Genomic DNA, 18,901 nt, shown 5'->3' with positions numbered 1-18,901 from the left:
TGCTAGGGGCCCTTCTCATTAGTTGTATTTGCTTCTTCTTTGGGAAGGCTCCCGCCTGGAGCGATTGCCTTTCCCATGGTGGTTGCTACAAAATGACAAAAACATCCTTGGCTTCCTTTCCCCAGTCTCCATCTGAAGACAGACGAGGCTTATCACTTGTGCCAGAAGTCACCATGCTTGGATTACAGATCTTCAAACCTCTCTCACAGACAGCTAAGTTCTGCTTGATTTCCCTCTACGCGTGCAAATTTTCGGACAATTCTTGTTTGGGTTTTGTTTTTCTTGGCAGAACAGCTAATTCCGTCAAAAACCCAAAGCAAAACCTGGATGATTCAGCAGACTTTCAGTTTACCAGTCTGGCTTCCAGTACCTGCATCTTTCATCAATTCTTTGTTCATACCCTAAAGTTAACCAAAATAGGACTCCCAGAACTTTTCATATATTTAAAAAAAATAGATGAAGCCAGAGCAAGAGAAGCCTTTTCACTTAACCAGGCATAATTGTGTATCTTTCATTCTACAGAAACCCTAGCTCCCCAATGCCCCTGGCTGTCTGGATTCACCATCTCTACAGCTAACTTGCTATATAGGTTATGGTTATCTTAGTTGCTCCTCAAACCCATTTTTATGCTTCTCAAATCTTCTTATAACTCTGCTCTTATTTGTATCTGATGGTCCATTCCAAGTTACTTTGGGGAAAAAATAGGAAGCTTTCGGTTATCTGCCTCAAATAACCCAGCAGTATATCATGTTAATCAATTTTTCTTATACCAGATGGGGAACTTCACACACAACTTCCACATTGACCATCATTTTGTTGATCTCATGGCACACTGGTTTGCTGTCTGACCACAAACGATCATCAGCCTGTCCACTCAGGCATATATTGCTTTGGGATGTGGCTTTATTTAGATTTAAGTCTTGTTTTTGTTCTCATTCAGGAATTTCCATCTCTTCCTTTTAAATCTGTTTTAAATCTAGGATATCGTGTAGTTGCCAAACTATAATCAGCATCTTTGCATTCCTGAAAGCACACAGGTTTTTCAGCTTTGCCACTTACTGCATTTTGGGTTCTGTGCTTTGCTGCCTCTACCAGAAGAACTTCAGTTAAGCAGCAGTCCCTCAAAATCCGATAATTTCAACAGAAAGTTTGGTCTTCTTGGGCAAGATTTCAAGCTTTTACTCAAAATTTGAGTATCTGCAAGTGGAAGTGAGACACTGTACTCAGAGACAAACACAAGGAAAGCAAGTGGCCTGATCTTCCACCTCCTTTTACTCTCAACACCACTACAGCTTGAGACTTGCCCTGGAGACAAGTGAAATAAACATGTATTTCAACTGTGTTTAAATAATGTTTTTGCCACCAGTTACAAAGCCTGAGAAGAAATCAGATTTCTATACTTATATCAGAAGTTCTGTGCATATATAGATAGGTATTTGTAATACAAAATAATTAATTTGAACTACACTAAGCAAAGTTTGATCGAAGAAAAAATCCACATGCTCCAGCAGAACTTGGCAAAAATGCCAGGGCAGATTATGCACAGGTACTGTCAGAGACCTCTGACACTTTTCTAATGAGCAGTTTCAGCATTAGAGGAAAGACCACATCCAGCTCTCGATAATCAGTTGCTAAAGTAATGATGATTTCAATCACCCTGATGAAGTTGATGACAATGATTAAACTGGCTACTTAAGGCATCTCCTTGATTAAAGTGATATTTAACCCATAAATCATGAAGTTCTCTATTGTTTGGCTTCATGCCATAATCTTTCATGAAAAAATGCTTCAGGTATGGCATCTTCTTCCCCAGATAGGAAGAACCGAGAAAGGGATTTCTATTTCCCCCACTCATGTGGCATGAGGTAGACTTTTATCCACCTAAGTTATTAGACTATAGGCAAGTATTTCCGTGACCGTTCTCATCCTTCACTAACACCACTTCTTACGCACAATAGCGATTCAACATCTTATCATTCTAATAGGAATAAGAAAAAGTCAGCCTTTCACTTTGTGAATTTTGGACTCTGGGCAGTCCCACTAATTTCAAAATTGTACTAAGTCATCCATCATCTAATTTTTCTTTCATCAACCAGATAAAGCAAATGGCTTATCGTCTTTAGCATCGAAAGAAACCTATACCATACCCCTTTCTTCTTCTTCAATAGGCATGCAATTACCTTGGTGTTATTATATAGGTTAAAAATACTGGTGCATTAGGGTATCCTCAGCTATTGTCCTGATTGTGCTTATTGAGATTGCCTTTCTGCACTGTTATTCCTTCCCAGTATTTTGAAGACATTAGTAGTAGTAGTAAATTTCAGCAGTAGAGCATTAAACCACATGGCCTCAAGTAACACTAAGGTTGTAATTACTTCAGGCTATTGTAGCCACATAAAAATAGTAACTTCTTGAGGAAACAAAATTAATAGTCCAGTATAGTAATAATAATTAGTGATAGCTTTCTAATTCATCAAATTCATAGAGGGGAAAAGCTGTGTTAGAGAACTTAATCTATATTGGCTCAATTAACTAGATAGGAATAAAAGGTTCGTTTGATTTGAAATAAAGTTACTGTAAATGTAGACCAGCCAAAGATGTAAGTTACCGCTAATAAATCCGTAAATGCTCTTCAATTCAAACATAGAAATCTCCCAAAGCAAGGCATACCCTGTGGAGGTTCAGTCAAGAAACTGTTATACCCAATGGGTAAAATACAGACTTAAAGCAGCAACCAAAAAGCACTTACTCTCTGCAGTGCTTTCAAAAAAAGCACTGAGCAAGCACAGATCAAACAGAGGCAAGATCTTCCTTCCCCTCATTTCTCACTAGATGTAGTGCTTGTATGGCACCTGAACCAGTCTGTTCCCATCCACTTTGGTCAGCTGTTGTGCTCTTCATCAGCTTCATATTCTTTACACTGCTGGTTGTAAGCAGGACAACTGACATCCATAAACTGCAGTTTGCCATAAAATTTTCCCTTAGTATATTACTACTACAACATCAGCTCCCTGAATAGTAGCGGCTCAAGGAGAAAGTGTTCCTATTGTTGAAGGTCAAACAAGTGCCTTCACAAAGTCAGCAGGCAAGTCCCCATGCCCTGGCATCTCCCAGGAAGGTGGAAGGTCCCTGCAAAGCTCCTGTCACCCCTGCAGAGACACCTCCACACAGCACAGTCTTCTCGTGAGCAGGGCCAACTTCAGGCTCTCCACAGTTCCTGGAGACTTGGCCAACACCATAACATTATTTTTTTTTTAAACAAGAGTGTTAAATAACTCATTTTTGTTATCCCTGGTGTAAGTCACAGTCTAGAATAGCAACACTATTTTTAGAAGAATAGTTTGCTGCTATCAAGTGTGACACAGAAAACTACAGCATGAGGCAGAAGAAACTCTGAGAAGGTCAGCTGGAGATTTTATATAAGATACCAAAGGGAAGCATGGGGAAATAGTAGTAGGGTGTTATATTAGCTGCTGGAGAGAAGCTTTATTCCTTCTACCCTCAACCCCCCCTCCTGCCCCACTCCAAGTCCACTGTATCAGAGAATTTTCTGAATGAAAAGAGAAATAGTCAGAAGAGACCATTACAAGCAAGAGGGATTGGAGCAAAACAGGCACATGCACGTCTGTGATACCAAATCTAATTGGCATGGTTATCCACCATCCCAGGTGGTAGGAAACTAGTTCTAAAAAGTTTTAGGTTTTCACTGTTAACCCCACTTTACCTTTCTCCAGTCTGATTTCTGAAAAAAATAGGACAGCTAAAAGCTCTCAAACCTCACAACTCTTCTAGGCACTCTGGTTCCTTACGAAGCAATCAGCTCTCCTGGAGAACACCACATTTAAAATGGAGTAGTCAATCTACTTAATCCACCACACCTAGCCCAAACCACTCATCAGGCCGATTAGTGAGGAGCTACACATTTGGTGCCCAGCTGTTCTGACCTGCACATCACAGCTCTTTCTGCAAACCCCTCTCTGTTTTTGTTTTCATGTAATTACGCTGCACAAAGTTTCTATTTATAGCCAACGTTTTCCCTGGCAGATGATTGCCAAGAAGGAAAACAAAGTCCTATTTTCAGAGTAGATTTCCCTCACCTCATTTTCCAAGCAATTCTCCCATACTGACCTGGATCTAACTGGCTTATTTCCATCTGAATACTGTAGGGGGGTTTACCAGGAGTTTACTCTTTAAGTTCTTATTAATTCCCATCCCACAGATCTCCTGAGGCCTGTCGTGCGCTTAGGTGAGGCCTGCACTTCCCTCAGGCCTTGGCATCCTCTGCTGTTCCTTTGCTGTGAACAGCGAGAGCCTCCTGAATCATCAGCCCTTCTCATGTCTTTGTGCCTGCGTAAATCCCGCTGTAACAGTGCTTGTGAACAACAGTGAAAAACAAAAAAGCCACAAGCTCACCAGAAAAGAGTAAAATCAGAGTTTCATGACTGGTTGTTCTGCTGCTGCCTGCCCACCTATAATTTGTCTCAATGCACTGAAAGACAAACTCTTCCACTCAAGGAAAGCATCCAGAGACATAAACACAATATTTTAAATATTACTAAGTAAGTACACCTTCATTTTAAGGAGAAGTGCCACCTCTGAAACAAAGGAGGCTCACAATTATCCTTGCTTCCACAGTTGTGTTGGGGGGAACAACGACATATTTTTCAAGTAACCAAGCACTTCACTTGAGGTCTGTGTGCATACTCTTACCAAGTCCTGGCAGAAAAAGATACTTACAATAAAACATTCTTATTTTACATGGTACCAATGATGTTTCTAGAAGCATTTTGCTGGCAAGTAACTGCAGTGTTTAACATTAGCAGTAGCTATAACTGTAAACATCGCTTGAGAAGTAATTGCCATCATTTTTACCAGCTTGCTATGGATCTGCAAAGTGTATGAATTAAAGGATTTAAATTGTTTGAAGAATGCTGTTGTTCTGCAGATGACTACCTAAGTAGAGTGGTGTGAATTATTAGGATGCAGATTGTCATGGGAAGTTTCTGAAGCTGTGTAGTACTTGCTGTAGCCTTGCTTCAGAAAGCAGTCATAATTAATGCATCTTTAACATCTGCAAATGGAATTCCATAATCATATGAAATTTTAAGCAAGTATCATGCATGACTCTTAATGGGAATTTTATGAGCCACTCCTATTACATTTATATTTCTTACAATTTAAGTTACACCCTTGAAAGTTAGTATAGACTCTCTGGATGTAGACTGCTTTATTGGATGGCCTGACTGCTTGCAGTGCCTATTGTGGCATATACTCTAAATAAGCCTCAGATTTTTCAATTTTAGAAAGCAGCAGACAAGAAACTTGCAATTTACCCTTGGGTGAAAGGAAAACAAAGGAGACTCTCTTACCAAGTAGGTACATTTCTGAAATGATCAGCTAAGGCTTTCACTCTGAATAGTGAGAGATAAAGCTACAAGACCGTTGTTCTCTAACACCTTAATCCCTGCTCAGTGTAATAAATCTAGTTACTATGCTACAGAACATGTAAAATAACTATTAGAGAAAATATCCGGTACAGAAGGAGGAGTAGGAAGAAAAAAAAAAGGTTGTAAAGAAAGAGAGAAGATAACCGGATTCACTGAAGGGAGGAAAAAAAAGATAAAAACCACAAGTTTTTTTTTTCCTAACAAAAAACATCAGAAATTACTCACTTCAGAAACAAGCCTTCTGCCACCAGAAGATACCTTTAGAGCTGCCCCTCTCTGCCACAGCAAACAGACCTTACAACACAAGCACACAAGGAAAAACCTGAACTTGTAGCTGCTGGTGGGAAGATAAAGGGTGTCCTTAGTGACATCAGCTGTGACAGCACAACCAGGTGAACAGCTTCATCTTACTGAAGGGTATTGGTTGTCTGTGACCCATCCCCAGTTATCCTCTCTGTCAGGCCAAGCATGTGTGTTGGGGTAGGATCTTTACCTTGGGCAGTGTTATTTTCCCACCCCAACCCTCTCCTTAGCCCTCTGACATAGGAAAAAAGTGTTATTAGACCAATGGGTTACAACATCATGCTCTTCAGAGCACCTCTGCTTGTGGAAATGGGACTTTGCAAGCAGAGCATTTTCCTGCCGTTTTGTAAGTTGGTGTGTTCAAAAGCACTTGAACCAACACCCTTAAATACAGATTTCAAGCAAAAAACATGCATTAGAAGAGGCCAAGTGACAGATTCAGACAGATACACTGAGACACATTTTTTAAAAAAAGGAAAAGCCTAAGCGCTAGCTAGGAAAGCAGGGCTCTTCAAGGCAGTGGCTGGGAGCTATGCAGTGGGGCACGAAGAAAGCCCGAGTGGCAGAGAACTGTGACGGGGCCTGGTGTCCCCCTGACACGCAGGCCTGCAGTGCGCTGTCCCCAACCCTGGGCCCTCCCTTCTGACGACACAAAGCTGGGAGGGGAGGCTGATACCTCAGAGGGCTGTGCTGCCATTCTGAGGGACCTCGACAGGCTGGAGGGCTAGGCCGAGAGGAACCTCATGAAGTTCAACTGCCCCTCTACTCAGCCCTGGTGAGGCCACACCTGGAGTACTGTGACCAGTTCTGGGCTCCCCAGTACAAGAGGGACATGGAGATCCTGGAGCAAGCTCAGAGGAGGGCTACAAAGATGATGAGAGGACTGGAGCACCTGTTGTACAAGGACAGGCTGAGAGAGCTGGGCCTGTTTAGCCTGGGAAAGAGGAGACTGAGGGGAGACCTCATCAATATGTATAAATATCTGAGGGGAGGGTGTTGAGGGGATGGAGTTGGTCTCTTTTCAGTTGTGCCCAGTGACAGGATGAGGCAACGGGCACAAACTGAAGCACGGGAGATTCTGGCTCAATATGAGAGGGCACTTCTTTACTGTGAGGGTGACAGAGCACTGGAACAGGTTACCCAGAGGTTGTGCAGTCTCCTCTGGAGATATTCAAAACCTGCCTGGATGCCATCCTGCGCAACGTGCTCTAGGTGATCTTGCTCAGCAGGGGGGTTGGACTCGATGATCTTCAGAGGTCCCTTCCAACCCTGCTGATTCTGTGATTTCTATGGGCTCTCAGTGGGATTTTGGGTGTTCAGTGCATTGTGAGGGGAGCCAGCAGCTGCATGGATCAAGGCAGCTCCAGGCTTTGCCCTGGGGCTATCAGAGGGATGTTTTTGGAGGAAGTCATGAAGTTCCTTTGGGTTTTGGACAGTTAATATGCTTGGCACCAAGCAGTCCAGCCCATACCGCCAGGGCTGTGTGTGAAAATGCCACCCCAAAACGCAGCTGTCCACAAAACATGGAACCCCAGGACGTGCCACCCACCACAGCGTGGTAACCCATCTGGGTTTGATGGGTGACACTGACATTTTGCCACATCCCCATGGCCACTGTGGGGACACCGCATGCCTCAGCCAGGGGGACAGTGCTGGCCACCATTTTGGGAAGTTTCTGGAGGTTTGAACCTGGAGTCCCAGGCACTGGCTGACCAAGGAGGGATGAAGAGTTTGTCGTTCCACTCCTGCTGCTCTTCTGCAGACCTGGCTGGAGATCTTCACCTTCTGCTTTTGAAATGTAAGTTGCTTTAAAGTTCTCCCTCTTTTCTTTTTCCTGTAAGAAACATTAGTGACGTTGCCTAGATCTGTTTCATTGTGTTAAGATGGGAAGTCATTTAGCAAAGAATTTATGCTTTTTTTTCCCCTCACAGTCCAGAACTAAAGGCATTGCTGTCTCTGCCTCCTTTCTCAGGTGATTCCCCTTGTCAATGTGTTGTTTTGATACTTCAGCCATTCTACCTGCTTCAGTCTGAGTGCCTAAAACTGAGAGGCTTGTAGGTGAGACTGGAAAAATTGACTTAAATAGCAGAAGACCTGAGCTTTTCATGCATGTGCCCTGACGGCACTCACATGTGAGAGACCCTTGTGCCTCCCTGTCTCCAACTCCAGCAAATCCCAGCCGGTCCTCCCAGCATCGAGGCTGAGGCGAGGAAAGCTTTCATTTTCAGACAGATTAGTCTTGTCCCTCTTTGTGGCTTTTCTTTCAAGCAAAAATTCTGATTGGAGAGAAGTGATCACTGGTGATGGTAGGAGAACACTGCTTTGGTAAGAAAAAAGGGCTGAATTCAATAACACAATAGAACTCATTTGTGACACTAAGTGGGAAAATGATGCTGTTCAGCTTTGCTCACTCATATGGGCATTGGAAGTATAAAAACGAGTCAAAATACAGATTGATTCTGAAATCAGTTCTTTTTTTTTTTTTTTTTTTTTTATATCCTTTAAAACCATGGACAGGAATGTACAGCTCCACAAAAACGGAGGCCAAACATACCAAACCAAAACATTTCCTGGAATGCTGCATGACAGTTTTTCTAAGGTTATTTCCTTTGAACCACAGTCAGTTTAAAAGTGGCTTCCATTTGCAGTCAAAATAATAATGGTACACATTGCACACTCCTTGAAACATGATCTTTGTCATAGGCACTATGATTATATTTCTTTTCTTTTTATTCTTACCAGTGAAAAAATAAACACAGTTGAAAATAGACAGCTTTTTCCCCTTTGTCAATGTGTTTAGGCTATGTGGTTAAGTGGTACTCTCCCCAGCTATTTAGATGAAGAAACTTTAAGTTGGAGCATTCATTTTTGTGTTCTAAAAAAAGTTTGTGTATGTGGTGTTACGTATATATTTATATATTATTCACCAGCCCCAAATCCAAATCCAGTGTTTATTAGTGATTTTATTGACAGCAGAATCAATTTTGCTGGTATTTTAGTTGTCTTATTTCAGTGAATGGTTCAAGACTTTCAGCTGCTAAAAAGGTTTCACAAGACTCACCCTACGCATTAGGAATGCTCAGATTTCATGTCTACATGTTAGGTGCTGTTTCATGTGTATCTACAGATCAGTTTTAATGTAAACATAATTTTATGTGATATGGTGGTCAGTAGAAGAAAGTATGAAATCAAGTATAACTCCAGAATAGAAAATAATCTATTTAAATGAAGCTTGATTGACTCTACTTGGTTAGTGCTCAGTAAAAAGTCTGAAATACTGTATTTGTGACTATTAAAACTAGTTCTGGGAACCAATCACTCCACGTTTATTTTTGGACATCTTAATGTCCTTCTTAGCTAAATGGCGAGGACTGAAAAGCAATTTAACCAATAAATCAGGCACATGAGTTGCAAAGGCAATTCTTCCCTTGCAGTTATTCCAACTATCCAAGCTGGATATTCACAGAGAACAGCAAACCATGTCTCCGTTACCTTCATTCCATTTCTAAGTGCTTTCAGTACGGCCAGTTGCCCAGGATTGCATCTGCAGACGGTGGGAGAGCAGTGCAGGGCACCGCCGGCTGTTCTGTGAGCTAATTAAGGAAGTCAAAGTGCTGCGACGCGGATCCTACCCACAAGGATGGAAAGTTGCCCAGCAGCTATAGTACCTCCTTAGAGCATTGGTGTTTGCAGAGTGATGTGTTATTCTCTGAAGCTGCCTACAAATGGTTTTACATTAATGTGGACACAAGACTACTTAGTGGAGAAACTGAAATGAAACCCCAACTTTGTGGTCAGTCTGTATAGGGTAACAGAGGAGACTTTTTTAAAGGACTATGATTTGTATTTTTTTTCCCAAGTCACCCTTTTATTTCAGTCCTGGGACAGATGCTCACATTTAACTTAGGAAACCTCTACTGTGAAATGTGGTGTTCACTCCTTGCCTGACCAAGGGGTCAAACCTGCAGGATGCGGGCATGCTCTGGTCTCAGCACAGAGCACTGCCGACAAGACTGAGGGGAGGATTATCTTGCCAGCAAGCAATGTGGGGCTTTGTGTGACACCCAGCAATAGGGTGTCACTGCTGCCTATTCACCAGAAATGCCCATTAGTCAAATGAAACCGAACTGCAAGTTGCATGCTGTCCTTAGTGAGGATAGCTAATGGGAAAGTCCATTCTGAGATGCTACAGACCACCGACAATTTAGAACAGGCTACCAGTTTACATGCATGGCACAATCTGCAAATGTATGTGACCAAACCCTACAGAGCCATTTTGGCATTAACAACATGTGAAAATATTATCATACTAACAGAAAGGTTTCTGGTAGTGATCCCTTACTTAAGCCCCTGTCCCCTCTGCAGAGAAGGCAGAGAACATCTCTTGCCTTAGCTTTGCTTCACTGTTTATAATGTTTTAATTTTTTTTTAGTGTTTTACTTGGAAGAAAGTAAGTTTATTAAGATGAAAGAAAGCCTAGATAATCATACACACATACAAAACCTGCTCAGAATAATCCTCACCTGCTGGGGTATCAATTCTCTCTGAGGTCAGAATTTCAAAGAGTTAGTCTCCTGAGTGGCTTTGGAAGAAAAGCTGCCATAGTTAGCTGAGATGAAAATGCAGACAGGCTGACTTTACCTTCACTGTTTCACTATATAAAATAAAGAGAAACAGCATAGAATTTATATTTAAAATATAAACAAAACCAATAATATGAGAAGATCAACGTGGCAGCCCTCTCACACCATCCATGCTTGGATTCTAATGCAAACAGTTGCTGCAGAATAAGATGGAGATTTTTGCTTGTACACATACATAATTTTGGACTGCAAGACCCAGCTCTGTTCTGTAACAGGAACACTTCAGACCAAGGTCAGAACTGAAATTAAAGGATCAGAACCAGCTACTTTGCTAAAACCTGATCTATGATGACAACTCTAAGAAGAGTTTGGAAGCAGCTTCACCTATGCAATAATCAAGGAGAACATGCAATGAAGTATAAAAAATGAAGTTAGCTGGAATCAAACTGCTTTAATGCTGTTCAGAAATTATCCTTATGGACAGAGGCATTTCTGCTTGGATTGCTCCAGCTAAATTGTGAGTAACAGCTCAGTTCAAACCATGAGCCAAATCCTCAGAAACCTCCAAAATTCAGCACTTGAAAAGGATTCCAGAATTTGTAAATCACTTACTAAAAAAAAGTGATCTAGTGCAGATGACTAAAATTTCACTTACATGTGAGAGATCTCAGAGAGAAATGAAACTGAGGTAAGCTTCTCAGATGTTGTGTCCTAGCATGACTCAAAATCCATTTCTTCTCTCCTGTGGAAAAAGCTGTGCCATAGCCAGCGAAGCTCCCTACCTATTTTAGACCTTTTGGCATATTAATTATTATTTGCATTTTGTTGTATTCTTGTACTGTTATTTGTATTCTTACTTTCCAAATATTTACACAACTAAGAGCTTATTCCATCCACATCAAAACGAGATGTACTTAAAACAGTGTTTGCCATGTAACTCTTTTGATTGTTTTATAAGCTTTGGCATTGTTTGTATTATGTTATTCAATGTAGTGCATGCTAGGGACCTTAACCTTTGGAGACATTTTAGTGTGAATCAGAGGCAGAAAGCTTCACTTCAGATGGTTTTTGGTACTCTGCAGGGATCAGAGACTTCTGGTCCTGCTTGCACTGCTAATCGTCCCAGAACAAGTGCTGACCACTACTCCTACTGCCAAGCCATTCATCCTTCATAGGCAACAACATGCAAGTGGTCGAGGTGTTAATTCATGGGAAAACACCAGAGGACTTGAAACTAAAAAAAAGGATTTATCATGGAGCCTACTGGGAAAAGGGAACCGCTGTCTCTGCCTGACCTGTGGCTGTTCTTTATGTTCACCTTTGGCCACCTGAATATCCAGGTCAGACAAGTGGCAGTACTTTGTATCATATGCACACAAGCAGTGGGAGTTAATGTATGGACAAAGAAACCTGAAGAGGATCGCTGACTTGGGGACTGGAAATGCTGGGAGCTGGTAACCGTGAAGGAAGGGCAGGGAAGCACCCTGCAGCACAGCCTGCACAAATCCTCTCTCGAGGGAAACTTCTCCTGCAAGGGCTACTTACAGCATGCAAATGGACATGTATAGAATTTTAAAGGTTTTAGGCCTTAAATTTACTTGGTAGCTGTCCCTACTGTCCCAGAAATTAGGCTGTAAATTCTATTCTTGATTCCAATGATAAAGTAAAATGAACGTGAATAAAGATGCTGAATACTGTAAATTCAGTGACATCTGAAGCTACGAGACAGCACAGAAGTGGGCCTTGCAATGCAAGAGCAATGAAAAAGGACAAGATACCGAGTCACTACAGTGATGTGGTACAGCCCAATGTCAGTGTTAAGGAAAAATAAATACAAATTGCATGTAGGTCTGCTCCTGGCAGTGTTAGAGAATGTATTACTTTTCAAATTCACAGATTCACAGATTCACAGATTACTCTAGGTTGGAAGAGACCTCAAGATCATCGAGTCCAACCTCCGACCTAACACTAAGTACTCCACTAAACCATATCACTAAGCTCTACATCTAAACGTCTTTTAAAGACCTCCAGGGATGGTGACTCCACCACCTCCCTGGGCAGCCCGTTCCAATGCTTAATAACCCTTTCGGTAAAGAAGTACTTCCTAACATCCAACCTAAAACTCCCCTGTCGCAACTTTAGCCCATTCCCCCTCGTCCTGTCACTAGGCACGTGGGAGAATAGACCAACCCCCACCTCTCTACAGCCTCCTTTCAGGTAACTGTAGAGAGCGATGAGGTCGCCCCTGAGCCTCCTCTTCTCATATATTCTTCAAATATATGACTAAAAGCTGTAGTACAAATAGAGAATTTCCATGCCACTTACATACATTAGGTCCTATACTTTATTTACATTCTTCAGTCATCAGTAAAAAGCTCTTCATTATACCTATAATTGTCCCCTCATAGAAAAAGAAAAACAAATAAAAACCTGTAGGTTGTTCTGCTGTTTATTTTTATATCGGGGAAAAGTTTCACAAGAACAGCCATATGGGGTCCTGGGAAATCACTCCCCTTTTATAGGACTGCTGACCAAAGAGGATGCTGCTAAATCCTTTCAAGGAAATAAGGCTGAGTGCATCCTGTCAGTGTACCATGATCCTGTCCCTATTGAAGATGTTGAAAATGGTGCTGTAATAATAACAAATCAAAACATTATTACCTTTGTTCAAGTGAACAATAAAAGTACTAACAATTTGGGAATTTCTGCCCCTTTTCCTTTCATCAAATATTACTAACATGGTTGTTAATAAATTAATGTAAGTTTTTTTTGGCAGTTTCAACAGATAAACCGGTATATGGGTTTTTACTGTTGAGATGAAAGCCCCTTTACACTGCACAGCATGCACTGGGGACGACTGCTTCCTCCCCCACTGCAGGTTTCCCCGGCTCTGGGCTCAGTGTTGGCTTCCCACTGCCAGCGATGCGCTCCGTGACCATATTTCTTACAAGGAACTACCAATCTCTGTGGCCCAGTCCACTAACTGCTGTGTAATAAAAATGAAGAACACCTCATGAATAAGTTTACTGCTGTAATAGCTGTGTCATTTTTATCTCATGCGTGAACTTTGTTACTTAAAATACAAAAATCCTGTTTGATAATGGTGATTTGGAGGTGCCATGACTAAAACCTGAAAAGTGAGTGTCCCAGTTGTTTTCATGTGGGTAGACATCAAAACAAAGGGAGCTTGCTGTCATTTTGCAGGAATAACACAGCACAAAAAGAAAAAAAGTGTGCATCCCCTTATGTTTTCAGCAAGATAAAGAACTATATTACTCTATGAATTGATCTTTGTTTTTTAAAGCTGAAAAATCTATACTAAATATTTGCTTTTTCCCAATCTGCTTGAAGATGAACATTTTAAATTCATGCCAAGATAACAAATCACTCATATAAACTCATTGGTTTCCCAAGGGAAATACAGTTTACAGGGAAATTATATTTTATTGAAAGGCAATTGATATTTATGCCCTTTTCAAAAACAGTTTTTATTCTGGGTCTGCTTCTTCAAGCTTTAATTTCATTTGCTGCAGCTAGGACTCTGAAAGAGTTCCTCTTTGGTATTAATTTTCATAACTTCTTTTTAAGAGCTCAAGTAACGTTCAAAATTAGACTGAAGGAATCTGGGGATGGATTGGGAAGAGGAATCCAATTTTTTTTTCCTCCCTACATGAGAAGTAGATATGAATTATCTGATTATCTGGTCGAACATTTTGATTCAGGAGCTAGTACACGCTTGATCATATACATGCTATAGTCTCATTCTTTTTTTCTTTTTTTTTTTTTCCAAATTTAAACCAGGTTCTTCAGAGGATTTTGATGAATAACATTAGAATTAGCTACATTTAAGTGGTGCTAAGTTCATTCCTATTGGGGCCCAGTCAATGGTATTCAGCCCCTATAAGAGGATCGACGTGGCAAGCCAAGCACTTGGCCAACAAACCCTGTACTGCATGTAGTGAGGGTGTTTGCACACTGATATGAGTCTGATTTTCATATGCAGAATGAGGATAGCTCCATAAATCTATGTAGAAGTCCCTGCATCTTGTGATAGGCTACTAAGCTTCATGACACTAAACTGGACATTGAGTAGGAGAGACTTGGGAGATGACTAATATATCATTAATATATCAGCACTGAGTACAGCAGCTGAGAGCTTGGCTAGGTGACTAGATACCAAAAGCATGTTGAAGAGCTTTCTTCACTGGTATGTTTGTTTACCTAAATGTGATCCTTCAAGAATTAAAACATTTCAGCTTTGGGTAATACAGATGTACTGAAGAGTTTTTCAGTGTCTGATGACATGAGATGTGCCCATACTCACCCACATTTCCTACTTCAAATGTTGGGATTGTTCGACTGCTTTTTAGGGTTATTTTGGACTGTTTTGAAGAAAAAGAAAAAATCAAAACATTGCTCTCATAATTCTGCTCCCCAGCATTACACTGAATAGATGCAGGCTTCATCTGCTCAGTTCAGAGAAAGTTCATCTCCATTTAATTAGCTGTTCTCGCGGTTTACTCGAGTGTAGCACTGTGTGTGTGAATTTTCACACTAGACTACACTTGAACTTCATAGGTCAGATATAATTTTTAATTATGTTACAGGTAAACGACGGAGTTCAGAGCCTCTTTTAGGCAGATTACAGTCTGTTTCCAAGGCTAGGAACAGATGCAATTTTAGGAATAAACTATGTTTCGCACTGATACATCCCCTCTGATCTGCTGAGTTCAATGGGACCATAAGGTTCAGAAGTAAAGCAAAATTTGGCCTACCATTTCAGCTGTTTCAGTGCAACTTTAAGGAATCTTTTGTGCCCTCTACGAAACTAATTGGCAGACCTCAGAGAAAATGTTGTCCCATTCACTGTAAAGTAGGAGGGTCCATGGGGGAAAACAGTTGCATTAGAGAAACACACTTCACATCAAGGCTACCTATTTAGATGTTTGAAAACCTTTTTCTTTTCCTCTGTAAAGCATGACAGTTTCAACAGGATCTGAAATGATACTCTTAACAAATAATACGCTAGTCTGTCATATGGTTAATATTAACGTCTCTCTATTCAAACATGCTGAAAACTGAATAGAACAGTTAACATATAACAGTCACACATCCTTTGCTGAATACAAGATCGCATCTCTAACATGAACTGAAGATATCCTCACCATTTCAGATCTTCATCTGTCATTCAATCAAACATTTTATTGTCTTAAATACATTGCTCTTGGCCTCCTTCTGGGTCTTTTGGGGGTGCTGAGTGAACACATTCTCTCAATAAAGGCATTGCTTATGATATAGTTCTTTCTTCAACAGAAATCTTGCAGTGTGTTTCCAATACATTGCCAAAGGTGAGATTGCACAGTTTGCTAGGATTTGAGAGCAGGTAGGCCTTACAGTTGGATTGAAAAGATTTAGCATTGAAACAGCTATTTGGGCAGGATTCTGCACTTTGCTGCAGAGAGACCATCTCTTGAAGAAGTTAATGGTGAACAATTATCTAATTGTGAGCACGCTTCACAGATTATTGACTCAGAGCTTTACACAGTAGCCATTTTGTAAATTGCAGGTATCTGTACAGGGCTTTTGGGCAGATGCAAGCTCACTTCGCTCATGTTCTGAGCTGGCAAGATGCAAACAGCTACCAGAAAAGTCACACAAACGTACTGATGTGAAATTGAGCCCCACCTAACACACCTCGTCTTTCAGAGGGTTTATTTGGTGTGGGCTTGGTGCCATGCTGACTGCAGGCAGCTCAGCTCATGCCCAGTGAGATTGTGCCCAGCCACCACATAGTGCAGAAATATGTCATGGAGAAACCGATCCCAGCCTAAAGTCTCATCTTACTGCTACAAGAAAAGCTCTGTAGCTTTGAGGAAGGGAGTCTGAATGAAGCATGCTCCACCCTGGGGCATAAAGCATAGTTTGCCCTCAAATACACTTTTATTGAAAACACACAGCAAAGATTACAGCCATAGAAAGTTTTGTAAACAAGACAATTTCATCAACTTTTATCTTAAAAAAAAAACAAAAAAGCACAAACACACATAAACAAAACAAACAAACAACAACCAAACCAAAATAAAACAAAAGAAACCCAAAATAAGACTTGCTGAATGAAGACCTGTGAATAGGATTTTTTTTTAATGCCCTAACTAGGCACAAAATAAATGACATACACCTTCAGCATTTCTTTTTGAAATTTACTTGACAGAGGTTAAAATATTGCTTTATTCTGACTAAACATACAACAGCACTGTGTGATCAATTGTGCTATTTTGGGAAATCTTGAGACTTGTGAACTGGAAAGTCTGGGGCACATCTAATAAATTTAACAATTTGCTGCAAAGGAATATTTTAATACATTCTGTATATACTGTAATTGTTTTAAAATCAATCTTCTGACATTAACCAGGGAAGGCTATTTGGTAATTATTTATTATAGTTCATTTTCTTTTTCTCCACAAATAAGCAGATATTTTAATACTAATAAAAACTGCAATGTGTTTGTGAACCCAATTCATGGTGTTATTGGCATATTATGTTACAGTTTACTGGGGAGAAGAGGGACTCAAAAGAAAGCAAATGCAAAAAACGGTTATAATGCAATTGGGATACTGCAACCAGGAAATGACATTTCTTCTCTAAGGCCTTGATCTCCGGCAAGGACTGATTTGGTGGAAACCATCTGCTCATGTATAGCCCCATCAGAATCAGCTGTGTGCATGATCACGGGTCTGCCCATACCGTACCATCTGCAGGACTGGAGCTTTAAAGTTCACAAGCCTAGGCCACGATTAATTAAAGTGACTGAAGAACTGAAAGCGGGAGCAAATTAGGGCAGCATGGACACTTACCGGCTGGCCTTCGATCATACTGGACCTCCCTGATGCATCTCTGAACAACCCATAATAAAAAATAAGGTAAAAAAAATACACACACACTCGGAAGTGCTCCTTGAGAGCTTACAAATGCCTCTGAAGTATAACAATTTAGAAATGTTGAGGGGTTGGTAAGAACAATGGAGTTTACATTCCCGCTCTTACAAAAGAAACCAACCCAACCTGCCGCAGCGCACACTTTTGCACTTTGTTTCTCTTGTTCTTCCTCTTCCTCCACCGAGGCAGCTCCGATAGGCAAAGCTCAGAAGAAGACAGGGCAGCCACGGACTCCTCGCCACTGTATCTCCAGAGGCCCCAATCCCACTCCACGCTTGGCCTGACCCGAAGCTCCTAGACGTTTCCACTGACTTTCTTAAGCTGACTGACATACTCAAGTAAGGTAGAGAGTTTAGCTCAGTTAGGGACTGGTGGTCACTCCACGGTTGGTGCCGAGAAGTAGCTGTTTGTGTGTTTGCTCTCTCGGGATGAACCTGGAGCCAAGAGGAGAGGGGGAGAGGGGACCAGGCCTGTGCTGGGGTTACGGGACCTGCGCCCCTGCCAGCACGCGCTGCAGCACTGCCCTGAAACCAGAAATGAACCTAAGAAAGGTCTTGGCCTTTACTGAAAAAAGGATGCATAGCCGAAGCCTTCTGACAGCCAAACAGGACAGTGTTAAAATGCTCTGTAACTGAAATTGTATGTATAATCCTGCCTAGAAAGCACCTGATGTACGCCTTATCCCTCCTGGAACTTTTCTTTCCCTTAAAAAAATATTTTGTTAAAAAACACTATGATATGAGGGCGATTGACTATTTGGTTTCTTCTAAGTAGATGCTCTTAAATTAATGCATATAAATAATTTGTATTTATTTTCCTCCTTTCCTGTTTAGCAAAGCATCAAATGCACAGATCTCTTGTTCCCCCTCCCACAACCCCCACACAAAGTCACTTGGTCAATACTGAGTCTCTTTGTGTTTCACTTTTTAAGACAAATTGTGCCTCTCGTTCTGACTTGGCCATGGGGCTCATGGGCAGAAACGCTGTGTTTTCACTCACGCTGCTCTCTGCTTCTACACTTGTCAGTTCGTAGTCCTCTGACCTCCTCGCGTCGGTCAGAATCCGAATCTGCTCCTGCACAGTTTCTAGCAATATTTTTACTTCGTGTTGTTCTGCTATAAGACAATTACTGACTGGGGAACTCACATTGACAAGTTCAGCTGAATAGGAGTTTTTGCACCATTTGATGCCTGTTACTTCAGAAACATTTTGCATTTGCATGCAGGCTTCGTCCAAGCCCACAGACGGGATGATGGGAACTGAGTTGGCCCTTGAAGATGAATATCCGACCAAGTCCTTCTGATCCACGTTATTAAAATAAGGGGTTGTTTCTCTTGAAGGCAGTTGCATATTTATTGAAGTATTCTGAGGAGTTTTTAAACCACTGGATGAATACCTGAAAAGAATAATAAAAAGGTTATGTTGCACATTGGGCAGCCAGATGTGACCCAGAGGAATGTTGTATGAGAGTCAGCGAGCTGTGCTGGAAAGATACATGCCTTTTTTTTTTTTTTTTTTTTTTTCTTCACACTAGGAGCACTTAGTGCTAGTACGGCCCTGGGGAAAACAGCAGGCTCTGGAGACCTGGCTTTTATTGCCTGTGGCAAACCACTGCTTTTCTCTCTGTCCCATT

The 18,901-nt window shown here is 41.2% G+C and overlaps 2 protein-coding genes across 14 annotated transcripts in view; both read right to left on the bottom strand.

Moving 5' to 3' along the window:
- LOC310902950 (uncharacterized protein) overlaps window positions 1-6,171 on the bottom strand; it is a 327,410-nt gene extending 321,239 nt beyond the window's left edge. For 6 of the 12 annotated variants that reach the window (XR_014587146.1, XR_014587147.1, XM_083845354.1 and 3 more), the window contains exon 1: window positions 5,673-6,171. The gene's annotated coding sequence lies outside the window, so the exon portion shown is untranslated. Of the gene's footprint in view, window positions 1-3,724; window positions 5,282-5,672 lie in introns of those variants that run through there. The other 6 variants (XR_014587150.1, XR_014587151.1, XR_014587152.1 and 3 more) reach the window with 3 other exon arrangements.
- A 7,924-nt stretch (window positions 6,172-14,095) lies between these two features.
- The window catches only part of NRG3 (neuregulin 3), a 398,941-nt gene continuing 394,135 nt past the window's right edge, over window positions 14,096-18,901 (bottom strand). For both annotated transcript variants that reach the window (XM_083843798.1, XM_083843799.1), the window contains exon 9: window positions 14,096-18,664. In XM_083843798.1, the coding sequence (XP_083699924.1) occupies window positions 18,157-18,664 (508 nt within the window). In that variant the 3' untranslated portion in view covers window positions 14,096-18,156. The remainder of the gene's footprint in view (window positions 18,665-18,901) is intronic.

The sequence above is a fragment of the Anser anser genome, assembly GCF_964211835.1.
Source record: "Anser anser genome assembly, chromosome: 7".
Taxonomy (NCBI): Eukaryota; Metazoa; Chordata; class Aves; order Anseriformes; family Anatidae; genus Anser; species Anser anser.
The sequence above is the reverse complement of the archived record's forward strand: the minus strand, read 5'-3'. Positions and strand labels throughout refer to the sequence as shown.